We start from the raw sequence: 23,129 nt of genomic DNA on the forward strand, positions 1-23,129 counted from the left end.
CTGACTGGTGCAGCTTTTTCCCTCTTCCCTCGTCTCTGTGCAGAAAGGAAGCGCCTTTTATCCGCTTGCTTTTCTGAAGCCGAAAGGACTGTACCTGATAATACAGTGCTTTCTTAGGCTGTGAGGAAACCTGAGGTAAAAAAAATTTCTTCCCAGCTGTTGCTGTGGATACGAGGTCCCAGAGACCATCCCCAAACAATTCCTCACCCTTATAAGGCTCTATGTGCCTTTTAAAGTCAGCATCACCTGTCCAGTGTCGGGTCTCTAATACCCTCCTGACAGAATGGACATTGCATTAATTCTGGATGCCAGCCGGCAAAATATCCCTCTGTGCATCCCTCATATATAAGACGACGTCTTATGTTCGCAAAATAGTATCCCTGTTTGACAGGGTTACAGACCACGCTGCAGCAGCACTATCTGCAGGTCTCAGTCTAGTACCTGAGTGTGTAAATACAGACTTCAGGATAGCCTCCTGCTTTTTATCAGCAGGTACCTTCAAAGTGGCCGTATCCTAAGACGGCAGTGCCACCTTTTTTGACAAACGTGTGAGCGCCTTATCCACCCTAGGGGATATCTCCCAGCGTAACTTATCCTCTGGTGGGAAAGGGTACGCCATCAGTAACTTTTTAGAAATTACCAGTTTCTTATCGGGGGAACCCACGCTTTTTCACACTTCATTCACTCATTTGATGGGGTAACAAAACACTGCCTGCTTTTCCTCCCCAAACATAAAACCCTTTTTTAGTGGTACTTTGGTTAATGTCAGAAATGTGTAACATTTTTTATTGACGGGATCATGTAACGGATGTTCCTAGTGGATTGTGTATATGTCTCAACCTCGTCGACACTGGAGTCAGACTCCGTGTCGACATCTGTGTCTGCCATCTGAGGGAGCGGGCGTTTTTGAGCCCCTGATGGCCTTTGAGACGCCTGGGCAGGCGCGGGCTGAGAAGCCGGCTGTCCCATAGCTGTTACGTCATCCAGCCTTTTATGTAAGAAGTTGACACTGTCGGTTTATACCTTCCACCTATCCATCCACTCTGGTGTCGGCCCCACAGGGGGCGACATCACATTTATCGGCATCTGCTCTGCCATCACATAAGCCTCCTCATCAAACGTGTCGACACAGCCGTACCGACACACCGCACACACACACAGGGAATGCTCTGACTGAGGACAGGACCCCACACAGCCCTTTGGGGAGACAGAGAGAGAGTATGCCAGCACACACAAGAGCGCTATATAATTTTGGGATTAACACTATATTGAGTGAATTTTTCCCAATAGCTGCTTGTATATACAATATTGCGCCTAAATTTTGTGCCCCCCCTCTCTTTTTAACCCTTTGAGCCTGAAAACTACAGGGGAGAGCCTGGGGAGCTGTCTTCCAGCTGCACTGTGAAGAGAAAATGGCGCCAGTGTGCTGAGGGAGAAGCCCCACCCCTTTTTCAACTGACTTTCTCCCGCTTTTTCTGGAATACTGGCAGGGGTAATTTTACATCTATATAGCCTCTAGGACTGTATATGATGTAGATTTGCCAGCCAAGGTGTCATATATTGCCCTCAGGGCGCCCCCCCCAGCGCCCTGCACCCTCAGTGACCGAAGTGTGAAGTGTGCATGAGGAGCAATGGCGCACAGCTGCAGTGCTGTGCGCTACCTTGGTGAAGACCGAAGTCTTCTGCCGCCGATTTTCCGGACCTCTTCTTGCTTCTGGCTCTGTAAGGGGGACGGCGGCGCGGCTCCGGGAACGAACACCAAGGCCAGTTCCATGCGGTCGATCCCTCTGGAGCTAATGGTGTCCAGTAGCCTAAGAAGCCCAAGCTAGCTGCAAGCAGGTAGGTTCGCTTCTTCTCCCCTTAGTCCCTCGATGCAGTGAGCCTGTTGCCAGCAGGTCTCACTGTAAAATAAAAAACCTAAAATAAACTTTCTTTCTAGGAGCTCAGGAGAGCCCCTAGTGTGCATCCAGCTCGGCCGGGCACAGAAATCTAACTGAGGTCTGGAGGAGGGTCATAGTGGGAGGAGCCAGTGCACACCAGATAGTACCTAATCTTTCTTTTAGAGTGCCTAGTCTCCTGCGGTGCCCGTCTATTTCCCCATGGCCCTTACGGAGTTCCCAGCATCCACTAGGACGTCAGAGAAAAGTGATTTTCCCAATAGCTGCTTGTTTGTATCGATTTGCGCCTAAATTTATGTGCCCCCCCTCTCTTTTTAACCCATCTTGTACCTGGATACTGCAGGGGAGAGCCTGGGGAGCGTGCTTCCAGCGGAGCTGTGAAGGGAAAATGGCGCTGATGTGCTGAGGAAGAAGGCCCCGCCCCCTCAGCGGCGGGCTTCTGTCCCACATTTTCGGTAACTTAATGGCGGGGGTTTTTACACATATACAGTTAAAAGACTGTATTATGTGTATTTTTTGCCAAAAGGTAATATAGTGTTCACTCTAGGCTATTTTAGCAGGGCGCCGCGCCCTGCCCGTTTTTTAACAGGCAAAACCCGCCCTGCCCCTTTTGCGGCGCCCTGCTAGAACAGCCGCCCGCTCAGGGCGTGTATAGATGCATCCATTCACGCATTGGGAGAGGGCTGGGGGAAGCCCAGCACCGACTGAGGTGCTGGGCACGCCCCCAACAGTGACGTCGGCGGCCACAGACGCTCTCTATAGTAGCGTCTGTGGGCCGCACCGCCCCCTAAAATGACGGAGGCGTGGCCACGCCCCCTAATTTGCGTGGCCGCGCCCCCATTTCGGACGCACATGTGCCCCCGAGTCCGGCGCCCTGCCCCTTTTCACTCCTAGAGTGAACACTAGTAATATAATTGCTGCCCAGGGCGCCCCCCCTCAGCGCCCTGCACCCTACAGTGACCGGAGTGTGTGGTGTGCTGTGGGAGCAATGGCGCACAGCTGCAGTGCTGTGCGCTACCTTAATGAAGACAGGAGTCTTCTGCCGCCGATTTCATCGTTCTTCTGTCTTCTGGCTCTGCAAGGGGGGCGGCGGCGCGGCTCCGGGAACGGACGATCGAGGTCAGGCCCTGTGTTCGAACCCTCTGGAGCTAATGGTGTCTAGTAGCCTAAGAAGCACAAGCTAGCTGCAAGCAGGTAGGTTTGCTTCTCTCCCCTCAGTCCCACGTAGCAGTGAGTCTGTTGCCAGCAGATCTCACTGAAAATAAAAAACCTAACAAATACTTTCTTTCTAGCAAGCTCAGGAGAGCCCACTAGGAGCACCCAGCTCTGGCCGGGCACAGATTCTAACTGAGGTCTGGAGGAGGGGCATAGAGGGAGGAGCCAGTGCACACCAGATAGTACCTAATCTTTCTTTTAGAGTGCCCAGTCTCCTGCGGAGCCCGTCTATTCCCCATGGTCCTTACGGAGTTCCCAGCATCCACTAGGACGTCAGAGAAAATCTGTTTCTTTTCCTTAAACATGTGTACCCTTGTGTCGGGGACCAAGGGTTCATCCTCAATATGTAACACATCCCTTATTGCCACCATCATACACTGAATGGTTTTATTCACCCTCGGGTGCAATTTTACTTCGTCGTAGGCGACACTGGAGTCAGAATCCGTGTCGGTAGTAGTGTCTTGTGTTAAGGGATGCTTTTGAGACACAGACGGGCCCTGTGAGTCGGTCCAATCCGAGGATTGACCCCCTGATGTCCCCCCTAATTCAGCCTTATCAAGCCTTTTATGTGAAGATGCCACACTTGCATTCAACATATTCAATCCGGAGTCGGCACAACCGACGGGGACACACCACTCATTTGCTCCACCGCCTCCTTGGAGAAGCCTTCCGCCTCAGACATGTCGACACACACGTACCGACACCCCACACACATAGGGATTAACCTATAAGGGGACAAAACCCCAACCAGGCCCTTAGGAGAGACAGAGAGAGAGTATGCCAGCACACACCAGCGCTTAAAAACACTGGAATATATGAGATAGAGATAGAGATATATATCCTTAATTCCCACTCACTGCGTCTCCAAAGTGCCCCCCTCCTCTTTTTTCCAGCCTGTGAAGGTTCAGCAGGGGAGAGATCAGGGAGCCAGCTTTTCCTCATGCAGTTTCTGTGGAGAAAATGGCGCTGGTTAGTGCTGAGGATCAAGCCCCGCCCACCCGACGGCGGGCTTCGGTCCCAGTAAACTTATATAAAAAATGGCGGGGGATTTGTGGATTTACTGTGCCACAGCCTAATCCTGTTTATATTGCCACAAAATGAGGAATATTGCTGCCCAGGGCGCCCCCCCCCCTCCCCCTCTTCCCCCCTCCCTCCCCTCCCCCCCCTCTTCCCCCCTCCCTCCCCTCCCCCCCCCCTCCCCCTGCACCCTTCAGTGCCTGCTTGTGTGTGTGTGTACTGGGAGCAATGGCGCGCAGCTTACCGCTGCGCGTTTACCTCATGAAGATCTGAGGTCTTCTTGCCTTCTCATACTCACCTGGCTTCTATCTTCGGCATCTGTGAGGAGGACGGCAGCGCGGCACCGGGTGAAAACCCGTCAGGTTGAATCCGGGTGAGACCTGTGTTCCGACTTCCTCTGAAGCTAATGGTGTCCAGTAGCCTTAGAAACAGGGCCCAACTTGACAAGCCAGCTCTGTTTCTCTCTCCTCAGTCCCACGATGCAGGGAGCCTGTTGCCAACAGGACTCCCTGAAAATAAAAAAACCTAACAAAATTCTTTAAAAACAGAAAACTCTGGAGAGCTCTCTGCATTGTACCCTTTCTCCTCTGGGCACAAGATCTAACTGAGGTCTGGAGGAGGGGCATAGAGGGAAGAGCCAGTGCACACCCATAGTCAAAGTTCTTTTTAGGTGCCCTATCTCCTGCGGAGCCCGTCTATACCCCATGGTCCTTACGGAGTCCCCAGCATCCTCTAGGACGTAAGAGAAATAAAATTATTCTAGGTTTAGTTTATTTTTTCTTTAAATGTAGCCCTTTCAACACAACTTTCTTAGTATCTTAAGGAACCTTAAAACACCAGATATGTATTTTGTATAGCAATGCAAGGATCCTTACTTTAACGGTCAGTGCTCCGGAAAAGCTACAGAGGTAAAGCAGAGAGCACCGTTTACAAGCAGCAAGGCAGGTGGTCTGCAGTCTATAACACTACTTTATTGGTGCTTTGAGCTTTTTAATGTTGTGGAACTGCAAAGATGGCAAGATAGAACTTGTAGTTCCAAAATAGCTGGAAAGCCAGAGATTACCCTGGTACACAGCCAGCAACATAATACACTTGTGGCTTATTAAACCATGCCTTAAGGAGGTAAATGAAGGCATAAGGGAAGCCCCAGACTGAGCTTTAGAAGGTGCAAAGAGCAGGTTTTCCAATAACACAGTAGTGATGTGAGGTTCCTGTCACTGATGCAGGAAGACTGATGTCAAAGACATCCCTCTATGGATTTCAGGTTATACTGTCAACATGTTAGTTTAGTTACCAGATGCTTACAAATCCCAGAGGGGAACTCAGGTGATAGAAATATTGTTTAAAAAGAAAAAAAGAAAAAAAAAAAGACTATTTGTAGGTGCAGTAATACTAAACCTTCCTGGTGCTGACTTTATCTCCCTGAGTGATTATTATTGTGAACCATATGGCAGGGTGATAAAGAAAAAAAAACAGCAATGCTTTCATTTCAGATTACTTATATGTGTAAACCCTTCTGCAGGGTCAAGAAAAATAAATATATAAAGTCACTGTCCCTTTTTATACCTATCTCCTACTCCCTTTAATCCTTTTAAAGAATTTTGTTATACATCTCGACGATCAGGCTGTCAGATAACTTTCACATAGATGTAGTCTTTGTGGTAAAAACAGACATCTATTTGGATTATATATATTTAAAAAAAAAAAAAAATTATATATATATTTATATTAATAATAATAATAAATTATTTATATTATCCCAGATATATAAATTTATAAATTCTGACAAATCAAAATATTGTGAGTATTATACCATCATTCCAGGCAGATTTGGTTACTGTGGGAATTATCAGTTGCTCAGCGAATGCTAAAATATTTCTGGGAAAGTCTACTACTTGAACAAAGTCACCAATTTCAAATAATAGTGGAAACACAAACAAAAGACATGTGAGTTTTTCAGTTTCAGAAATGCAACAAACTCACGATCCGCAGCCACTGCTACGTTAATCCATATACATTCCGGTCACACACGCCGTATTTCTTTACCTGGAAAACCCGGTTTTCTATCACCTTGTCATGCAGTCCTCCTGGCAAACAACCAAACCATTCATTTCATCTTAACTAGAGATCTGGTCATTTGTCAATGACACTGAGCAAGTGTAGCTACACTGGCAGCACTGAATAACACAGAACTTTGCTCTAGAAATGCACAACTCTTTCTCCAAAGATCTAGTGTGGCGGACTCGCACCATAGAAATAAACACAAAACAACAACAACAACAACAACAACAACAACAACAAAAAACACATGGAAAACGCACAGAATACATCGTAGCATGCATGCCATCAGAACATGTAGGTAAAAAAAAAAAAAAAAACATTCCCTGCTCTAAGTAGAAATATCTGTCCATATAGCCAAACCACAGTGCAAGGCCACCTTACATGAACACACAACTCTGAATGAGTTTTGGTGTAAAGCATCAGACCTGGATAAGGAGGATCTGAGCAGATAACAGGACATCAGCAGCTGTTACTAATACACAATCAGATCCACAGCCAGTATACAGCACCAGGCAGAGGACCCTGTCACAGAGAGAAAGCTCAGTATACACATCAGACAGAGAGGGGGCTTGGATGAGGGCTGTTGTAGAACTACTAATCCCAGCATGTTCTGGCAGCTTGCTATGCAATGCTCAGACTTGTAGTTCTTTAGCAGGAGAAGTGCTACAGGTACCCTCCCTCTGCCTTACATTCATGGCAGGATGTGACACTGGGGGATTCTGTTATTACCCCAGCACATACTGTGTGTGAGTTTATACCGGGGCCTTACCTTCCAGGATGGACACGACGATGAGCAGCTGCTCGGACTTGGGCCCCATGACTGTACAGAAGCGGGGAGATGCAGCCGCGCTGGTCAGGTGCAGCTCCTGGTCTGGCTGGGGAACTGTCACCCGCCGCCGCTGCCTTATTTGCCGCTTCTCTCTGAATACAAACACAGCGAGTCCCCGCCCCCTGACTACCAACTACTTCCGCCTGGCAACCGAGTGTCCGCCAGACACACAGCATGTAACCACGCTCCCTGCTAGCTGGTGCCAGGCTGCCAATAACTGCCGGGGAGCTGGCAATGTCGGAGTCACCTCCTCCTCCGGCCCTGTCCTCCGTCTCCGAGAGGGCTGCAGGAGAACATGAGGAAACTGCAGCGGGTCTCTACGTTCCGGAATTATTTCGTTCCGCATTATGCGTATTTGCTGTGACTGTAGGTTGCAAACTCAACAGGCAGAGGCCCAGATGATTGGACAATTAAGTCACATGACATACGGTTTATAATGATTATTAGAGCCATGTCTGATATGGGCAACAAAAAGTTAATTAACCCCTTTGTTGCTGAAGTTTTCTCACTACTGTATGTACTCCCGATTTTTCCCCCCTCACATTTAACATCTTTTCGCTCATCAAAATTCGACATCACAGTATCAGTATTTATGCTGCACCCCATATATTCGGTCTTGTTTTTTTTATTTTAGAATACTTTTCATTTGCATAAAATACCATTAGTTTTATGGTCCTTCTACCAAATCAATTAAAATAAATAAAGAGTTTGTTTTTTTGCTCCTCAAATCTACAAGAGGCTGTATAGAAAGCAAAAGTATATGTGCATACAGGGCCGGATCTAGACCTTGTGGCACCCAGAGCGACAAAATAGGAGTGTGGCTTCAAGGAGAAGGTGCGTGGTCAGTTGTGCCCCCTGTAGCTGTGCCCACAGTAGTATTGCCCCCTGTAGAGTTGTGCCCCCAGTAGTTTTGCCCCAGTATTGTGCCCCCTGTAGAGTTGTGCCCCCAGTAGTATTGCCCCCAGTACTGTGCCCCCTAGTTGCGCCGCTTACAAAAAAAATAATACTTACAATCCCCTCTCCTGCTTCCCGACCGCTGCTGCCCTCTGTCTCCGGCCGCCGGTGCCGCTCCTTGGATCTATGGGAGAGACGTCATGACGTCTCTCCCATAGTACCGCATAGACACTAGAGGTAAATTATGACCTCTAGCGTCTATGTGCCGCTCCCACAATGCAGTGCGGGTGCGCAATGACTTCACAGCACCGGCACCAGTAGCGGATCTTGCCAAGGTGGCGGCGCCCTGGGCAAAAATCCTGCTTGCCCGTAGCAAGATCCGCTACTTTGTGCATACCTCCTAACATGACCCTCTCCAGGAGGGACAGAATGCTCTGCTCCTGGACATCCCTCTTAATTTATGATTGCCATCACCCGTGCTGAAACACTTTTCTTATACAGTAACCTGTTCAAAACAGGTGATGGCAATCATAAATTAACAGAAAAGTCCAGAAGCAGATCATTTTGTCCCTCCTGGAGAGAGCCATGTTGGGAGGTATGTGTGTGTATGGTAAGTTTAGTGAGGACATGTAGGTAGGGATGGCCATCGGTGGTGTGTCCATCGATGGTTTCCATCGATACCATTGATGATAACCATCGATGGTACACAAAGCATCTATGGTGAACCATCGATGGTGTGCACCACTCGATGGCCACCTCTGAAAGGTGCTGGATGGACCGCCGACCAATGAAAAACCAGGGTTGGGGCTATGCTCTGTATCCCGGCACCACATTAAAAAAATAAGTATTTGGTTATACACTTGCCTACCCTCCCGGAATGGCCGGGAGGCTCCCGAAAAACGGGTGACCCTCCCGGCCCCCCGGAAGAGCAGGCAAGTCTCCCGATATCCGCGGGTCACCCCCTGCCCGCCGCCCACTTAACGAGTAAAGTGGGCGGTCCGGGCAGGCGATGACGCGATTCTTGTTGAATCGCGTCATCGTAACCACGCCCCCTGCTGTATAATGCCGGTAATCGCGGCATTACACAGCGGGGGCGTGGCTTAAATGATGCTGTCCAGAAGCCACGCCCCGTTCCGCCTCTGGCCCGCCCCCCTGTTACGTCACCTCACTGCCCGCCCCCCCTGCTGAGCCGACGGGCTGCTCTCTCCCGGAGAGAGCAGCCCAGAAGTCGGCAACTATGGGTTATACCTTTCCAGCAATGGAGGGAAACAATCTGGTTCTCCCCCATCAATGTCAAAAGTATTCTACATTGGCCATAAACCATCAATGATTTTGAATCATCGATGGTTGATGGCTATCCCTACATGTAGGCGAGATTGCGGGCTATGTTGGCCGTATGCAGGAATCTGATTGATTTCAGGCAGATCTCTTGTACCAGGGATATTACACTGATGAAAGTGTGTGTGGGTTATGCTGGCCATACAGCAGGACGACCCGCATCCTGGACACACGATTTGGTGTTTTTTGAACGCATGATGTACATACGATTTGCATACGATCTTACGACCCCCCCATATGACGGATCGTCTCCCGACCCATTGTATGCCTCACAAAAAACACACAATCATCTTACAGATGTGAGCAAAATTTACATACTGGGCTGACCTTCACAAGGGGGTATATAAAGCAGGCGCCAGTTTAGCTCAGTGCACTCCTGTTTGCTCAGTGACTATTGAGGCTTGGGTTTTACCCTGCTGAATGCGCCACATTGCAAGCTACTGTGCCTTGCTTTGTTCTGCCTGGCATTACAAAGTGCTTTATCCTGCTGTATTTCCTGTGCTCTATCCTGCGTTCTGTGGTGATGGATCCCTGTCGCTATAGAGCTCTGATGTCCAATGCTGTGCTCAAACTTAGTGAGGAGAAGGAGAGGTCCTGCTGGACCAAGGATAGGCTGCTGGAAAGGGAGAGTCGATCCTATATGCCCCTCCTGATGGAGATTAGGGAGAAGCCACCTTACAGGAGTTGCTGCTTTTGGTTCACCCTATATCCGGAGCAGAGCTGGATTAAGACTTCGGGGAGCCTGGGGTACTTAGGACAGGGGGGCCCTGAAGTCTAACATTAAAACCATAATACAAATATATACATAAACAGAGAGTGTGTGCGCCCTGACAGCTGTATATGTGCGGCACTCAAGAAGACTTGTAATAAAAGATTCCTAGTCCTGTTGATGTCAACGTTTCAGAACTTTTTACTTACCGTATATACTCGAGTATAAGTCGACCCGAATATAAGCCGAGGCACCTAATTTTACCACAAAAACCTAGGAAAACTTATTGACTCGAGTATAAGCCTAGGGTGGGAAATGCAGCTCTAGCCGTACACAGCCCTCATACTTCCAGATATGCCCCCACAGTGCCAGATATGCCCACATAGTGCCAGATATGCCCCCACAGTGCCAGATATGCCCTCATACTGCCAGATATGCCCCCACAGTGCCAGATATGCTCTCACACTGCCAGATATGCCCCCACAGTGCCAGATACGCCCTCATAGTGCCAGATATGCCCCCACAGTGCCAGATATGCCCCCATACTGCCAGATATTCCCCCACAGTGCCAGATATGCCCTCATACTGCCCGATATTCCCCCACAGTGCCAGAATTGCCCTTACAGTGCCAGATATTCCCCCACAGTGCCAGATATGCCCTCATACTGCCAGTATGCCCCCCAGTGCCACATATGCCCCCCCCCCCCAAGTGCCAAATATGCTCCCCCAGTGCCAGGTACAACTTACCCTCCCCGCTTCCCCACTGTTTTGTGAAGGAGGGACATGGAGGGCACAGCGTGCGCCTCTCCTGTGTCCCTCCTGCGTCTCCGGCGGCAGCGGCGGGTCTATTAAATCAAGTGCCGGATCATGAGCCAATCAGCGCTCACGAACGGGTACTTCATTTACTAGACCCACCGCTGCCGCCGGAGACGCTGGAGGGACACAGGAGAGGCGCGCACTGTGCCCTCCGTGTCCTTCCTTCCCAGGCACTGACTCGAGTATAAGCCAAGGGGGCTTTTTCAGCATGAAAAAGTCAGCTTATACTCGAGTATATATGGTATGTTCTTTTACTTATGTTCTTTTGTCAGGATGCTGACGCAAGAACATAAGTAAAAAGTTCTGAAACATTGACATCAACGGGACTTAAGGTGGGTACACACTGGCCGATATATCGGCCGTTCTCTTGAACGGCCGATATATCGCAGGTCCGTTGGCCAGTGTGTACGGCCGATACGTCTGTGAACTCCGTCGTAGCACAGCCGATGGCCAATGTGTCTACCGATATATTGGCACGTCGCTGTGTGTGTACGGGCGGTCGGCCGACCACCCATACACATGCTGCGGCGGGCGGCGGTGATTTACAGCTGAACTGGGCAGGCGGGCGTGTGTGTATGCTCAACACACTACCCGATCCGTCCATAGATATATCTGCCAATCAATTGATCAGCAGATATATCTACCAGTGTGTACCCACCTTAAGAGTCTTTTATTACAAGTTGTGTGGCGTGCCGCCCTGGTGGATCTACTTGTCGGCCAGAGCTCGCCATTGGGAGGCACCAGTGCAAGTTTATTACAGTACAAGGCAGCTGGGAATGCCACCTTACAGTATACTATATATACAGTGGCGGATTGGCCATAGGGCTAACAGGGAAGATTCCCGGTGGGCCGACGCACCCGCGGGACCTGTTTTGTTTGAGGACACGTGGTCCTATTTATAGACATAATGAATAAGATGCAAAATAATTTGCATATATGAAAATTACTTTGCCACTTAGCCTGTGATTGCAGATGATCTAGTGTTTGCTCTGTCTGCCTGCTTGGCTGACATATAAGATTGAGTGAATAGTGATTGGGAGACGGTTGGTGTAATAAGCAAGAAAATATATCTTTCTAAAGAATTATATCGTTTCCTAAATTCTAAAGGTGTATCATATAATGTGCTCATAATATTTAATTTTATTTCCTTTGATTTTATTTCCCCTTGATGCTGGACATGCCCACTATCTGGAAAGTCTTGGGGGGAGGGTGCTGCTGCCATGGCCCATGGCTAGACCTTACACCTCTGGTGCTGCCCATGTGGGGCCACTAGTACAATTTTTTTTCCAGGGCCGCTTTATGTTCCCAATCCGCCCATGTATATATATATATATATATACATATATATATATATATTAGTGGTGGTCAACGATTAAAATTTCTAATCGCGATTAATCGCATGATTTTCTCAGATTAATCGTTATGTGCAAAACTGGATCTGCAAAGTAGCTTTACACATAAATTGTTACAATGTCTCCGAATGGTGTAACAATATGTAACATTTAAGTAAGATAGTATCTCAGCCCTGAAAAGCCCAATGATGCAAATATAATTGATATATACTGTGAATTGATATATACCCAATGATGCAAATATAATTGATCTAAACAAATATAATTGATATATACTGTTCCTGGTAAAAAATAAATATAATGTTCACAAATGCTGGCCAGCAATATAGACTCCCTTAATGGGGAGATGACACATAGGCTCACAGTGCTTTAAATGGTGCCACATAGATACCTATAGTGCAGCTGCGTCTGTCCTCCGAGTGGTAGAACAATGATTAGCACAAACGTCCCCTATAGCAGGAGAACCAGTGCAGGCGGCTCAGATGGAGGTGCTGTAACAGCCTCCCGATGAGTAAGTGATCCTAATTTCCGTAAGCCGTTTTATGAAGCCGGTGCAAGCGGCTCTGTGAAACAGGATAGCCAAGGCAAGCGGCTCGGGTGGACGTGCTGTGACTGCTTTGCGATGATGAGTATTCTGCAGTACCGCAATCTCCGTCTTACCGGTTGGTGCAGGCGGCTCTGGGATGGATTATTCAAACCACTCGGTGGTAGCTGGTAGATCCAAACTGTGTGGTGACTGAAAGGGGAATGGCGTCCCTGTATCCTGATGCGGTTCTGGACCACAAAGCCCGGTCGTTTCTTCAGAGGATGATTGTCGGCGTTAATTAGTTAATGCGTTAACGCAATATTAACGCGCTAACTTGCCTAGCCTAATATATATATATATATATATATATACACACACAGTATATATAAATATATATATATATATATATAAATATATATATATATATATATATATATAATAACAGAGGGACGGCACTCATAGGATTTTGCAATAGATTGTATTCGAAAAAAGAGAAAAAGATCCAATGCTTACATCATCAACGTTTCGGTGTAGACCACCGTCATCAGGATGTATACAGATACACAGCAACACAAATGAGAATGAGAAAATTTGCTGGAACAGTCTAACCTGATGTTTAGTGCAGTAAGGTGTATGGGGTTCCTAGTTACTTTAGTGTTGTTACAGTACAATAATTCAATAGCTTGTTTGGCATTGGGGATGTTCAATTTATCTTGCTACATATGTTCCTTGTATCCAAATGTGATTATATTGGCAGTGGCAAACGCAGGATTTACATGGGGGGGTTTCCAGAACTGGGTGGAGCCAATCACGGGGGTGGGGACTGAGGTGACCCAGTATATGCAGGGTCCGTAAAACTAGTGTGTCTGTGTGTATATATATATATATATATATATATATAATACATATTTACACATATATATACTGTGTATATATATATATACAGTATATATATATATATATATATATATACACATACACACACATACATAAACACATATACATAGCATATTAAACATGCATACATACATATATATATATATATATATATATATATAACCAAAATAGATGCGGAGGCGCCCAGGTGACACTCGGAATTGCACTACCAAAGCACGTGGTAGAGAATTTATAATTAATATAAATTTAATTCAATGGATTGACACTCCTCTTAAAAACGAGTGGCAGCAACCTTAAACAGAAGAACATGTGCTTGGAACACACACATATAGTGAGATTTAAAAAATAGAGATAAGGGCGCCTTCTAGTGTCTGGATAAATAAATATAGTGTATACCCAATGTGAAAGGAAAAGTGGACACTACTTATCTGGGACATGTATTTCTCTTCGGTCACGAGACCAATATTGGTACATAAAAGAGATAAAGGAAATATAACATAGCGCGTACCGTTTTTATACCATTAATCAGCAAAAATATGGTTGTATATAAAAAACCTTACAGGGATGAACAAATCCCATAATTTAAAATCCACAGCCAGGGATAAAAGGTTTTTACAAATTTTAATACAACACATAAAAACAAATGGTAGAAGTGTGAGCGTACAATATATAAAATTCAATCAGGCTTATCTGTCCACATGGAAAACTGGTACGTCAAATATTTTTCATATAGACCATACAAATAGTAACAATGCAAATGTACAAGAAATAAATATATATTAGGCTTATCTGTCCTTATAGGAGGTTCAGGTACAGCAGTACCAACGCGTTTCGTCAATATTCAGACTTCATCATGGGGATCTATAGATATATATATATATATATATATAGACATACAGTACACGTTTATATACATATGTATATATATCATATGTGTGTGTGTTTATATGTATGTATGATTGTATATACATGTGTATATATGTATGCACATGGATATATATGTACAATAATTAAAATAAAGTAAACTTTTACTGCACTTACAAGTGCCACCAGGAAGACAGCAGGCTGCAGAGGACGCTAGACAGCCATTAATAATACTCATGCAGCAAAAAAAAAAAAAAAAAATTTTTTTTTTTTTTTTTTTTTTTAGTGGAGGGGGGTTTCTGGGTGCTCGGAAACCCCCCCCTGGGTGCGCCACTGATTGGTACAGTATATTTATATACTTGATCTATTGGCTTAGTTTGTTAGTGTTCAGTTGTTTACATTGTGACAGATTAATATTCAGAAGTGTACATACATAACATATGTCCGGAGTTCTAGCTCTGGTTTTATTCTGTGTTCCAATATGGTATAGGAAATTCCTGCATGAATTTATCATTGTGAACCATAGGTTATGTCACCTTAAATGACTGTTTCCCATTTCTGTTTTCAGTAGTCCTGTGATCAGAAGGGGTGTCCCTGTGCCCCATAGTTTATGCACCGGGGATCCAGTGTTTTTAAAGTGTTTTTATTGTTTATTTGTTTATTCTGACCGGCCCCCACCCATAGCCCTGGCAGCGAGGTGACGTGGGCCAATTGGGCTCGACGGGGCGGCTACCCCGCTAGCGTCCGCAGCAACCGTGGCTGTTGCCATGGTGGCGGGGTGACGTGCCCGAGGCGCGCGGAAGTGTGATGCCGCTGGCGAGCGCCGGTGGGCTAGCAGCTCTGACGCGAATGCAGCCTCGTTGGTTGCCTTGGTAACCACGGCCGTTGTCATGGCGACGTCGGGACGCGGCCGGGGCGTGCGTAAGCATGACACCTCTGGTCAGCGCCCCGTCGTGCAGGGGGCGGGCTGCACATGTGTTTGTGGTTATGCACACTTAGGGGTCTTTATAAGGCTGGTAAGTTGTTTATTGTTGTATGTTCACCATTCGTTTGTGTTGCTGTGTATCTGTATACATCCTGATGACGGTGGTCTACACCGAAACGTTGATGATGTAAGCTTTGGATCTTTTTCTCTTTTTTTGAATACAATCTATTGCAAAATCCTATGAGTGCCGTCCATCTGTTATTATTTGTTCATGGCTACCCCATGATTGGACAGGATCACCAAGGTATTTGTTACTGCAGTATTTCGAGTGCCGATATACATGGCTATGTTTTGATGGACTTGTTCTTTCAATTATATGGCACCGTGGAAAAATTGTTTGAAGGTGACTTGCTAGCTACTGTTGGGCACAGGTTAACTCCTTCTCTACCTTTGGACAGGACATTATTGTTGTGGTCAGCTGTGGGTGTCTGTTAATTTTGAGTGGACATTATGACGTCCGAAGTACCCCAGAGCCCGGTTTTGCCGTTGGGGGAAATGTTGAGTTACACCACAGATCAAATTGATAAGATCTTGTTTGCAGGGGATCCACAGTATACCAACCAAGTGGATTCCTGTGAGGAATTATTTCAAACTGTTTAGAATGAAGAAACGCGAGATTGATTATACATTGCATGGTCTAACCTTATCTGACTACTACCGGTACAAGTTTATCCCACGGGGATTTAGGGTCAGGAACACTCCCACTATTGGCCGGCACAGCCCTGAATTTTGCCGTAAGTGGGTAGCAATACTCAATAAATGTTCGTTTGACCTGATGATCCTGGTGGTCGAGGAGGCCACTAGGGAATTAACCTCTGTAAAGACAAAGATCACAGAGTTTGAGAGACATAATTTGGTCACATTACAAACAGACACCGCACATGACTGGCTCACACAATTACAAAATCAATGTGATAAATACCGACAGGACCTTATCAAATTTAAAAAGGTCAAACGCCTGAAGGTAGTACAGGACTATGAGGATAACCGTGTATACCGCTGGATCAATGGAGATACACCTAGATATTCACGATCATTTAATAGGAACCAGAGAACACAGACAATAAGACAACCGACTGATATTACAACCTCACAGAGTGATAGTGACTTTGCCATCTCAGAGGGAGAGGACACAGGGAGCTCCCAGTTGGCCCCTTTAGGGGCGCGCACTCGCACGTTAAACCAGATCACAAACGTGTCCGCACGAGAAGAGGTGGTCAAAAAAAGAGGGGTTGGAAGGCCCCCATGGAAGAGGTACAAGTAATTTTCAATCTATCGGATAGGGTGCTGTCTGCAGATGAACAGTCGGTACTCAATAAGGGACTGGCATTTGTCCCGACAAATAACCACTCCTCTTTTGGAGTTGGGACTTGCACAAATTTAGCAGGAGAATGAGACTTTGTGAACATTTTGCCAATTCAGCACCTGCGGACAGTAGTGTGGTACAAGATCCTGTGGAAAAATTCTGTAAGCAGAAAATAAAATCTTCTTTTGATCCACCGGTACAGAACCCTTCCATCAAATGTTTTACCAGACTCCTCGATGAATCTATTCAAGAGTATAATGCTGAAAACAGATCTATGTGATACAATTTGACTCGGGCAGAGAGGACGGCACTCATCAATTTGGGATGATATGATGACATTGTCATCCGCCCCGCCGACAAGGGCGGGGCGATTGTCATCTTGAAAATACCCATGATTATCGCAATGAAATGTTACAACAACTGAGTGACCATCAAGTATATAAGAAGTTGCCAAGGGATCCAACGGCGGTGTTTAAAAAAGAACTTGATCAAATTCTTCTTTCCGCAAAACAAACTAACATAATTTCTGATAAGGTCTTTAAAGCATTATCCCAGGAATTCCCTGTCACTCCAATCCTCTTTTCTATTCCAAAAATTCACAAAAACCCCACGTCTCCACCCGGTCGGCCCATCGTTACCGCAAGGGACTCTCTGTATCAGCCGGTATTTGGATAGTCTTTTACAGCCGTGCATCGTGCATGAAAAAACTTACCTTAAAGATGCCTCAGCATTTCTGTCTGCAATCCAGGAATTTACACAGGGTCCCTTTGATTTGTTAATGTGTACACATCCCCCATGATGAAGGTCTTGCGGCGACTGCAGAATTCTTACGGGACAATTATTATTACAAGGGGCCTGATTTAGACATTTTACGTTACAATTATTGTCCTTAGTGTTACACCGGAATTATTTTCTTTTTGATCCTCAATATTATATTCAAACAGCCGGGTGTGTGATGGTATCGAACGTCTCACCGACATATGCCAACATTTTCATGTTCATTCAAGAAAACAGATTATTCCTGAGCCAGCCTGAGTTCATGCAATCTACTAAATTATTTTTACGATACATTGATGATTTGGTGGTCTTTTGGGCAGGTACTCAAGAATCATTCAGTTCATTTATGGACAGCATTAATGGGTCACAAGGCCCCATCAAGTTTACATATAGCACAAGTTATGAAGAAATTGAGTTTCTTGATGTTAAATTGGCAAGACGAGAGGGATGCTTGGTGACATCAGTGTTTTAAAAACCCACAGACTGTAACACGTTACTCAGGTTCTCTAGTCATCATCCACCAGCCCTGAAGGCAGGACTGCCCTATTCACAAATGTTACGCGTGGCCAGGATCAACAATGACAGGGCCTTACTGGAAGTCCAATTGGACAGTATGGTTTCAAAATTCATCTATCGGGGTTATCCGGAGCAATTATTAATGCAGCAAAAAAAGAAAGTGTTGAGCATTCCACGTGAAAACCTCTTTTCTCCTAGTGCCCGCAAGCAACAACAAGTGAATAGAATTATGTGGCCCTCTTTATTTACAACTAGTAGTAATATCACATCACAAGCCACTAAAGCGTTGTGGCCCATTATTAGCACTGATTCTGAACTGACGGGGTTGAGGAATAAATCTCCCATGGCGTGTTATCGTCGTGGAAGAAATATCCGAGATATGGTGGTACGCACAGACATTTCTAGGTTTAAAAAAGTGCCTTCTGGGATGATATCTATGAGAAAAGCTGGGTGTTATAGGTGTATCAATTGCACTACGTGCAACCATTTGGATGTCGGTGGTTCGTTCAGACACCCACACAGTGGTAAATATATTCAGATCAGGCATGCGGTCACGTGAACAACCACATATGTGATCTACATCATCCGCTGGCCTTGTGGGTACTATTACGTAGGAAAAACTATCCGCCAATTCAAGGAACGTGCCAACCAACATCGGTCTGCCATCCGTGCAGCATTAATTTCTGGCAAAAGTGAACAGCCTGTGGCACAACATTTTGCAGACAGAAACCATAGCCTGGCTACTCTCAAGTACATGATCATTGACCAAGGTAGGTTAATAAACAAGGTAATAAAAGTTACTTTCTTGAAGGTACCACTCCAAGGTACCAGATAAGGAATGCAGGGTGTAGTAGAAGAGTTATCCAAGACTTGAGAAACAACCAACAAGACTGAACTTGGCCTGGACCTGGCACAGAGTAGTCCCAAGAATACACACACTCCAAGCATCCAAAGCAGAATGATGTTGCAGGAAGTATCATCTTACAGCAGCTGAATGAAATTCTTGACTTCAGGACTAGCTGCAGAAATACTGAAAATACGTTACCCAATTTCTAAACCTTACCCCAACTGTTCATTCTTTGAATGATGGTAGGATGCAGTCCACTCCTCATGAATATCAAATTCATAAAAATACGGATATAGTAGACAGGATACCGCTAGTTGGGATCCCGGCTCTCACAATACCGACACCGGAATCCCAAATGGGCTACCATACTGCCTCCAGTATACAGGCGAGGTAGGTGGTTTCCCCCTCTATTGGTGTCCATGATGCCCATAGAGGGCTAATAGAACCTATGGCGAACGTCAACGAGCCAACAAGGAGCATCGTTGTGCTCTCCCCCCTGCTGGCATTCCACTGCTCGGGATGTCAATATACTGACATTTGGCATCCCATGTGACTGTATAACATACTTTTATACTTTTTATATTTTGTAATATGGATGTTATTTTACTTAGTTAAATGAGGCTCTTATATACATTGTTATTAATCTAGATATCTAGATTGGCAACAGCAATCTGAGGAAGTGTGTTCATGAAACACGTTACTAGAGTTTATGTGTGTTCTAGCCTGATGAGCCTTGCATAATAAGATGACCATATTTTCGTGTTTCTGTACAAAAGATTTCTAGTAAATTTTAAATTAAAGATACAAGTAAGACTTCAATGTTTGGAACCTGCACCTTAAGGATTTTTTGCAAGTAGACTTTTTCAGAAGAGGTTTTGGAATCCGCGCCCTTTTGGGCAACAAACACTAATGATTGGTTGGGCTGTGCATCCAGGGTGTGGGTCCATATCACCACTTTTCAAGTTTCTCTGATGTTCCTTTGCAACAGACTGAACCTCCACTTCTGTAAAAGGGCAAGGAAAGGGATAGGTGTAGTGTCCAAAGGTTCATCATATTCCGCAGTTTCAGCCTTCTAATTCAGAGGAATCAATGCCAGTAAGTCATTCTCGTTTTATGCTAGAAGAACAAGAAAGATGATTCAGAGAAAACCTGTATCTCTACTTTGGTGATCCAAGTCATATGCATGGGTCCTTTCCTAAAAGTTCACATTGCCCACTCGAAACTGATGGTGTAGATGTCCGTTTAGTAGCCTCTAATGACTCTCCTTGTAAACCAGTCTGTGTTATCCATGTGACTTTCAAACATGTGGTCTGTGTAGGTAGGTACACGGAGTAAGCGAAGGGGGGCGGGGGGGGAGGGTACATGGGGTCTGCAGCCTCAAGTCCTCTGCCTCCATTAAGTTTTATACAGTGTACGGGCCACATCCTCAGGTTCCATGATTCTCCCCCATCCCATGCCATCAGCCTCTGTTCTGGCTTTTGAGTATTTTCTCCAAGACTTTCCAAAACGGGAAGTGAGATAAAGCCTCCCTTCTCAAAAATTCTCAACACTACAATTTATATGCAGGATGGAAATGCAGATAATTTCCAAGTTTGCAACCTGGGGACAGTGCTTTGTTAACCACATGCAATCTTTGCCGTTGAATGCATTAAATTAAGTTTGCGCCATGATACTTTGGGCTTTTCAGTATTTAATTCTGTCTAGTATAAACTTCAGCTACCATCACTTCAGATTTCATTCCACATAGACCTCCTTAAACCGTTGGTGATCAATCGTTTCTACTCACCCTGTCAAGGGTCTCCAAAAGTTCAAACTCGGCATGGAGAGGAATATGATCTTAATTACTTAATTCCTGATCCTTAATTCCTGATTCCCTCATGGGGGGTAATTCCAAATTGATCGCAGCAGGAAATTTTTTAGCAGTTGGGCAAAACCATGTGCACTGCAGGGGGGGCAGATATAACATTTGCAGAAAGCGTTAGATTTGGGTGGGTTATAGTGTTTCTGTGTAGGGTAAATACTGGCTGCTTTATTGTTACACTGCAAATTAGATTGCAGATTGAACACACCACACCCATATCTAACTCTCTCTGCACATGTTAAATCTGCCTCCCCTGCAGTGCACATGGTTTTGTCCAATTGCTAACAAAAATCCTGCTGTGATCAACTCAGAATTACCCCCAAGGTCAATTGCAGTATCTGCAGGCTCACTGAATGGCTGCTGGCTACACTCCTACAGCACCTGTCGGAGGAGTGAGTTAGCCGCTTTCCTATGCCAGGAATGGGTTCCATTGAATTGCGCCTCCTACAAAGGTGGTCATATTTGGGAAATATCCTCTTAAAGCATCTCATGTGAACAAGGAATACAGGGCCGGTTCTATGATTTGTGGCGCCCCGGGCAAAATATGGGGGGCGTGGCTTCGATTGGGGGCGTGGTCAGCGCGCTGAAAGAAAAAATAAAAATAAATAAAAAGTATACTTACCATCCCCGTTCCTGATCCAGACCCCCTCCGCCGGCGGCGCCGCTCTTCTCCTCTCCTCCTCTCTTCTGTTCTCTTCGATCTATGGGAGAGACGTTATTACGTCTCTCCCATAGAACAGCATAGACACTAGAGGTCAATTATGACCCCTAGTGTCTGTGCCACTATGCTGTGCGGTGCGCGATGACGTCATCGCGCATCGCACAGCAAAGGTCCTCTAGACGAAGGGAAACTAGACCGTAGCGTCTAGTTTCCCTTCATGGAGAGGACCTTTGCTGTGCGGTGCGCGATGACGTCATCGCGCACCGCACAACTAAGGTCCTCTCCATGAAGGGAAACTAGACGCTACGCGTCTGGTTCCCTTCAAAGCGGGGGGGGGGGGGCACAGCAGGGCACTACGGGGGGCACAGTGGCGGATCTTGCCCTGGTGCGGCGCCCTCCGGATGGCGCCGGCGCCCTCCGGAAGGCGGCGCCCCGGGCAAAAGTACCGCTTGCCCGTGGCAAGAACCGCCACTGTGTTTAGCATACATGCAGTGTTTTACATACTTTTATTAAAGACCACTTGCTTATTATTTTATATGTATTAAATTTGGGATAAATATTAAATTGTTGATACAGTGTATTTTTGGCGTTGTGCTTTCACCAACACCAGTGCATAAGTTAGTTAATAGCACATGGTGATACAGTCTATTTTGGTTCCCTTCGTATAGTGAGGTTTTTTTGTGCAGACACAGACACAATGGGGGTCATTCCGAGTTGATCGCTCGCTAGCTAGTTTTAGCAGCTGTGCAAACGCTATGCCGCCGCCCACTGAGGAGTGTATTTTAGCTTAGCAGAAGTACGAACGCACGTGCAGCCGAGCTCTGCAAAAACAGTTTGTGCAGTTTCTGAGTAGCTCTGAACCTACTCAGCGCTTGCGATCACTTCAGGCTATTCGTGTCTGTATTTGACGTCATACACCCGCCCGGTGAACTCCCAGCCACGCATGCGTTTTTTCAGACATACCTGCGTTTTTGAAAACACTCCCTGAAAATGGTCAGTTGACACCCAGAAATGCCCCCTTCCTGTCAATCTTCTTGCGGCTGTCAATGCGTGGAAATATCTTCGCTAGAACCTGTGCACAACCACAAAGAGCTTTGTACCTGTACGACGCGCGTGCGCATTGTGGCCCATACGCATGCACATAAATGCCTCTTTTTCACCTGATCACTACGCTGCGAAAATCGGCAGCGAGCGATCAACTCGGAATGACCCCCATTACACCATGCAGCTACATTGAAACAACATATTTTAGGAAATAAGATAATTTTATTTATTTATTTTATTTAACACTAAGCGCCTGGAATTTAAATAGTTCAGTTGTGCATTCAGCAGTTCCAGTGTATCGCAGTCCACCTCTAAATATCCTACATTCTGCTACAGCTGTGGGCTATCCTGCTAGCCTGTACCTGTTCTCAATACCATTCTGCAGCATTCTACTGCTACTAGTAAACTGCATGAGGGACAGCATTATTAAGCCACCCAGCTTCATTTACACTTTAGGGCAGAGGTTCCCAAATGCGGTCCTCAAGCCACCCCAACAGTCCAGGTTTTAAATGTATCCATGCTTGGCTACAGGTGACTTAATTAGCACCTTAGTCAATTTGATTTAACCATCTGTGCTGAGCCATGGATATACCTAAAACCTGGACTGTTGGGGTGCCTTGAGGACCGCGTTTGGGAACCTCTGCTTTAGGGACTGATCCTAATCAACAAATCCCTAGTGCAGTGACAGGTCCTGTCCAGGTGTAGCCTGTGTGAGT

The 23,129-nt window shown here is 46.0% G+C and overlaps 1 protein-coding gene across 4 annotated transcripts in view; it reads right to left on the reverse strand.

The window, feature by feature from the left end:
• The window catches only part of CEP120 (centrosomal protein 120), a 254,609-nt gene extending 247,394 nt beyond the window's left edge, over positions 1-7,215 (reverse strand). For 3 of the 4 annotated variants that reach the window (XM_063964219.1, XM_063964220.1, XM_063964218.1), the window contains exon 1: positions 6,573-6,597. Coding sequence is in view for 1 of the 4 variants with exons in the window: in XM_063964221.1 (XP_063820291.1) it covers positions 6,961-7,009 (49 nt within the window). In the remaining 3 variants the exon portion in view is untranslated. Of the gene's footprint in view, positions 1-6,572; positions 6,598-6,960 lie in introns of those variants that run through there. The other variant, XM_063964221.1, reaches the window with a different exon arrangement.
• Between the last annotated feature and the right edge of the window lie 15,914 nt (positions 7,216-23,129).

Source organism: Pseudophryne corroboree, chromosome 1 (genome assembly GCF_028390025.1).
Source record: "Pseudophryne corroboree isolate aPseCor3 chromosome 1, aPseCor3.hap2, whole genome shotgun sequence".
In the NCBI taxonomy this organism is placed as follows: Eukaryota; Metazoa; Chordata; class Amphibia; order Anura; family Myobatrachidae; genus Pseudophryne; species Pseudophryne corroboree.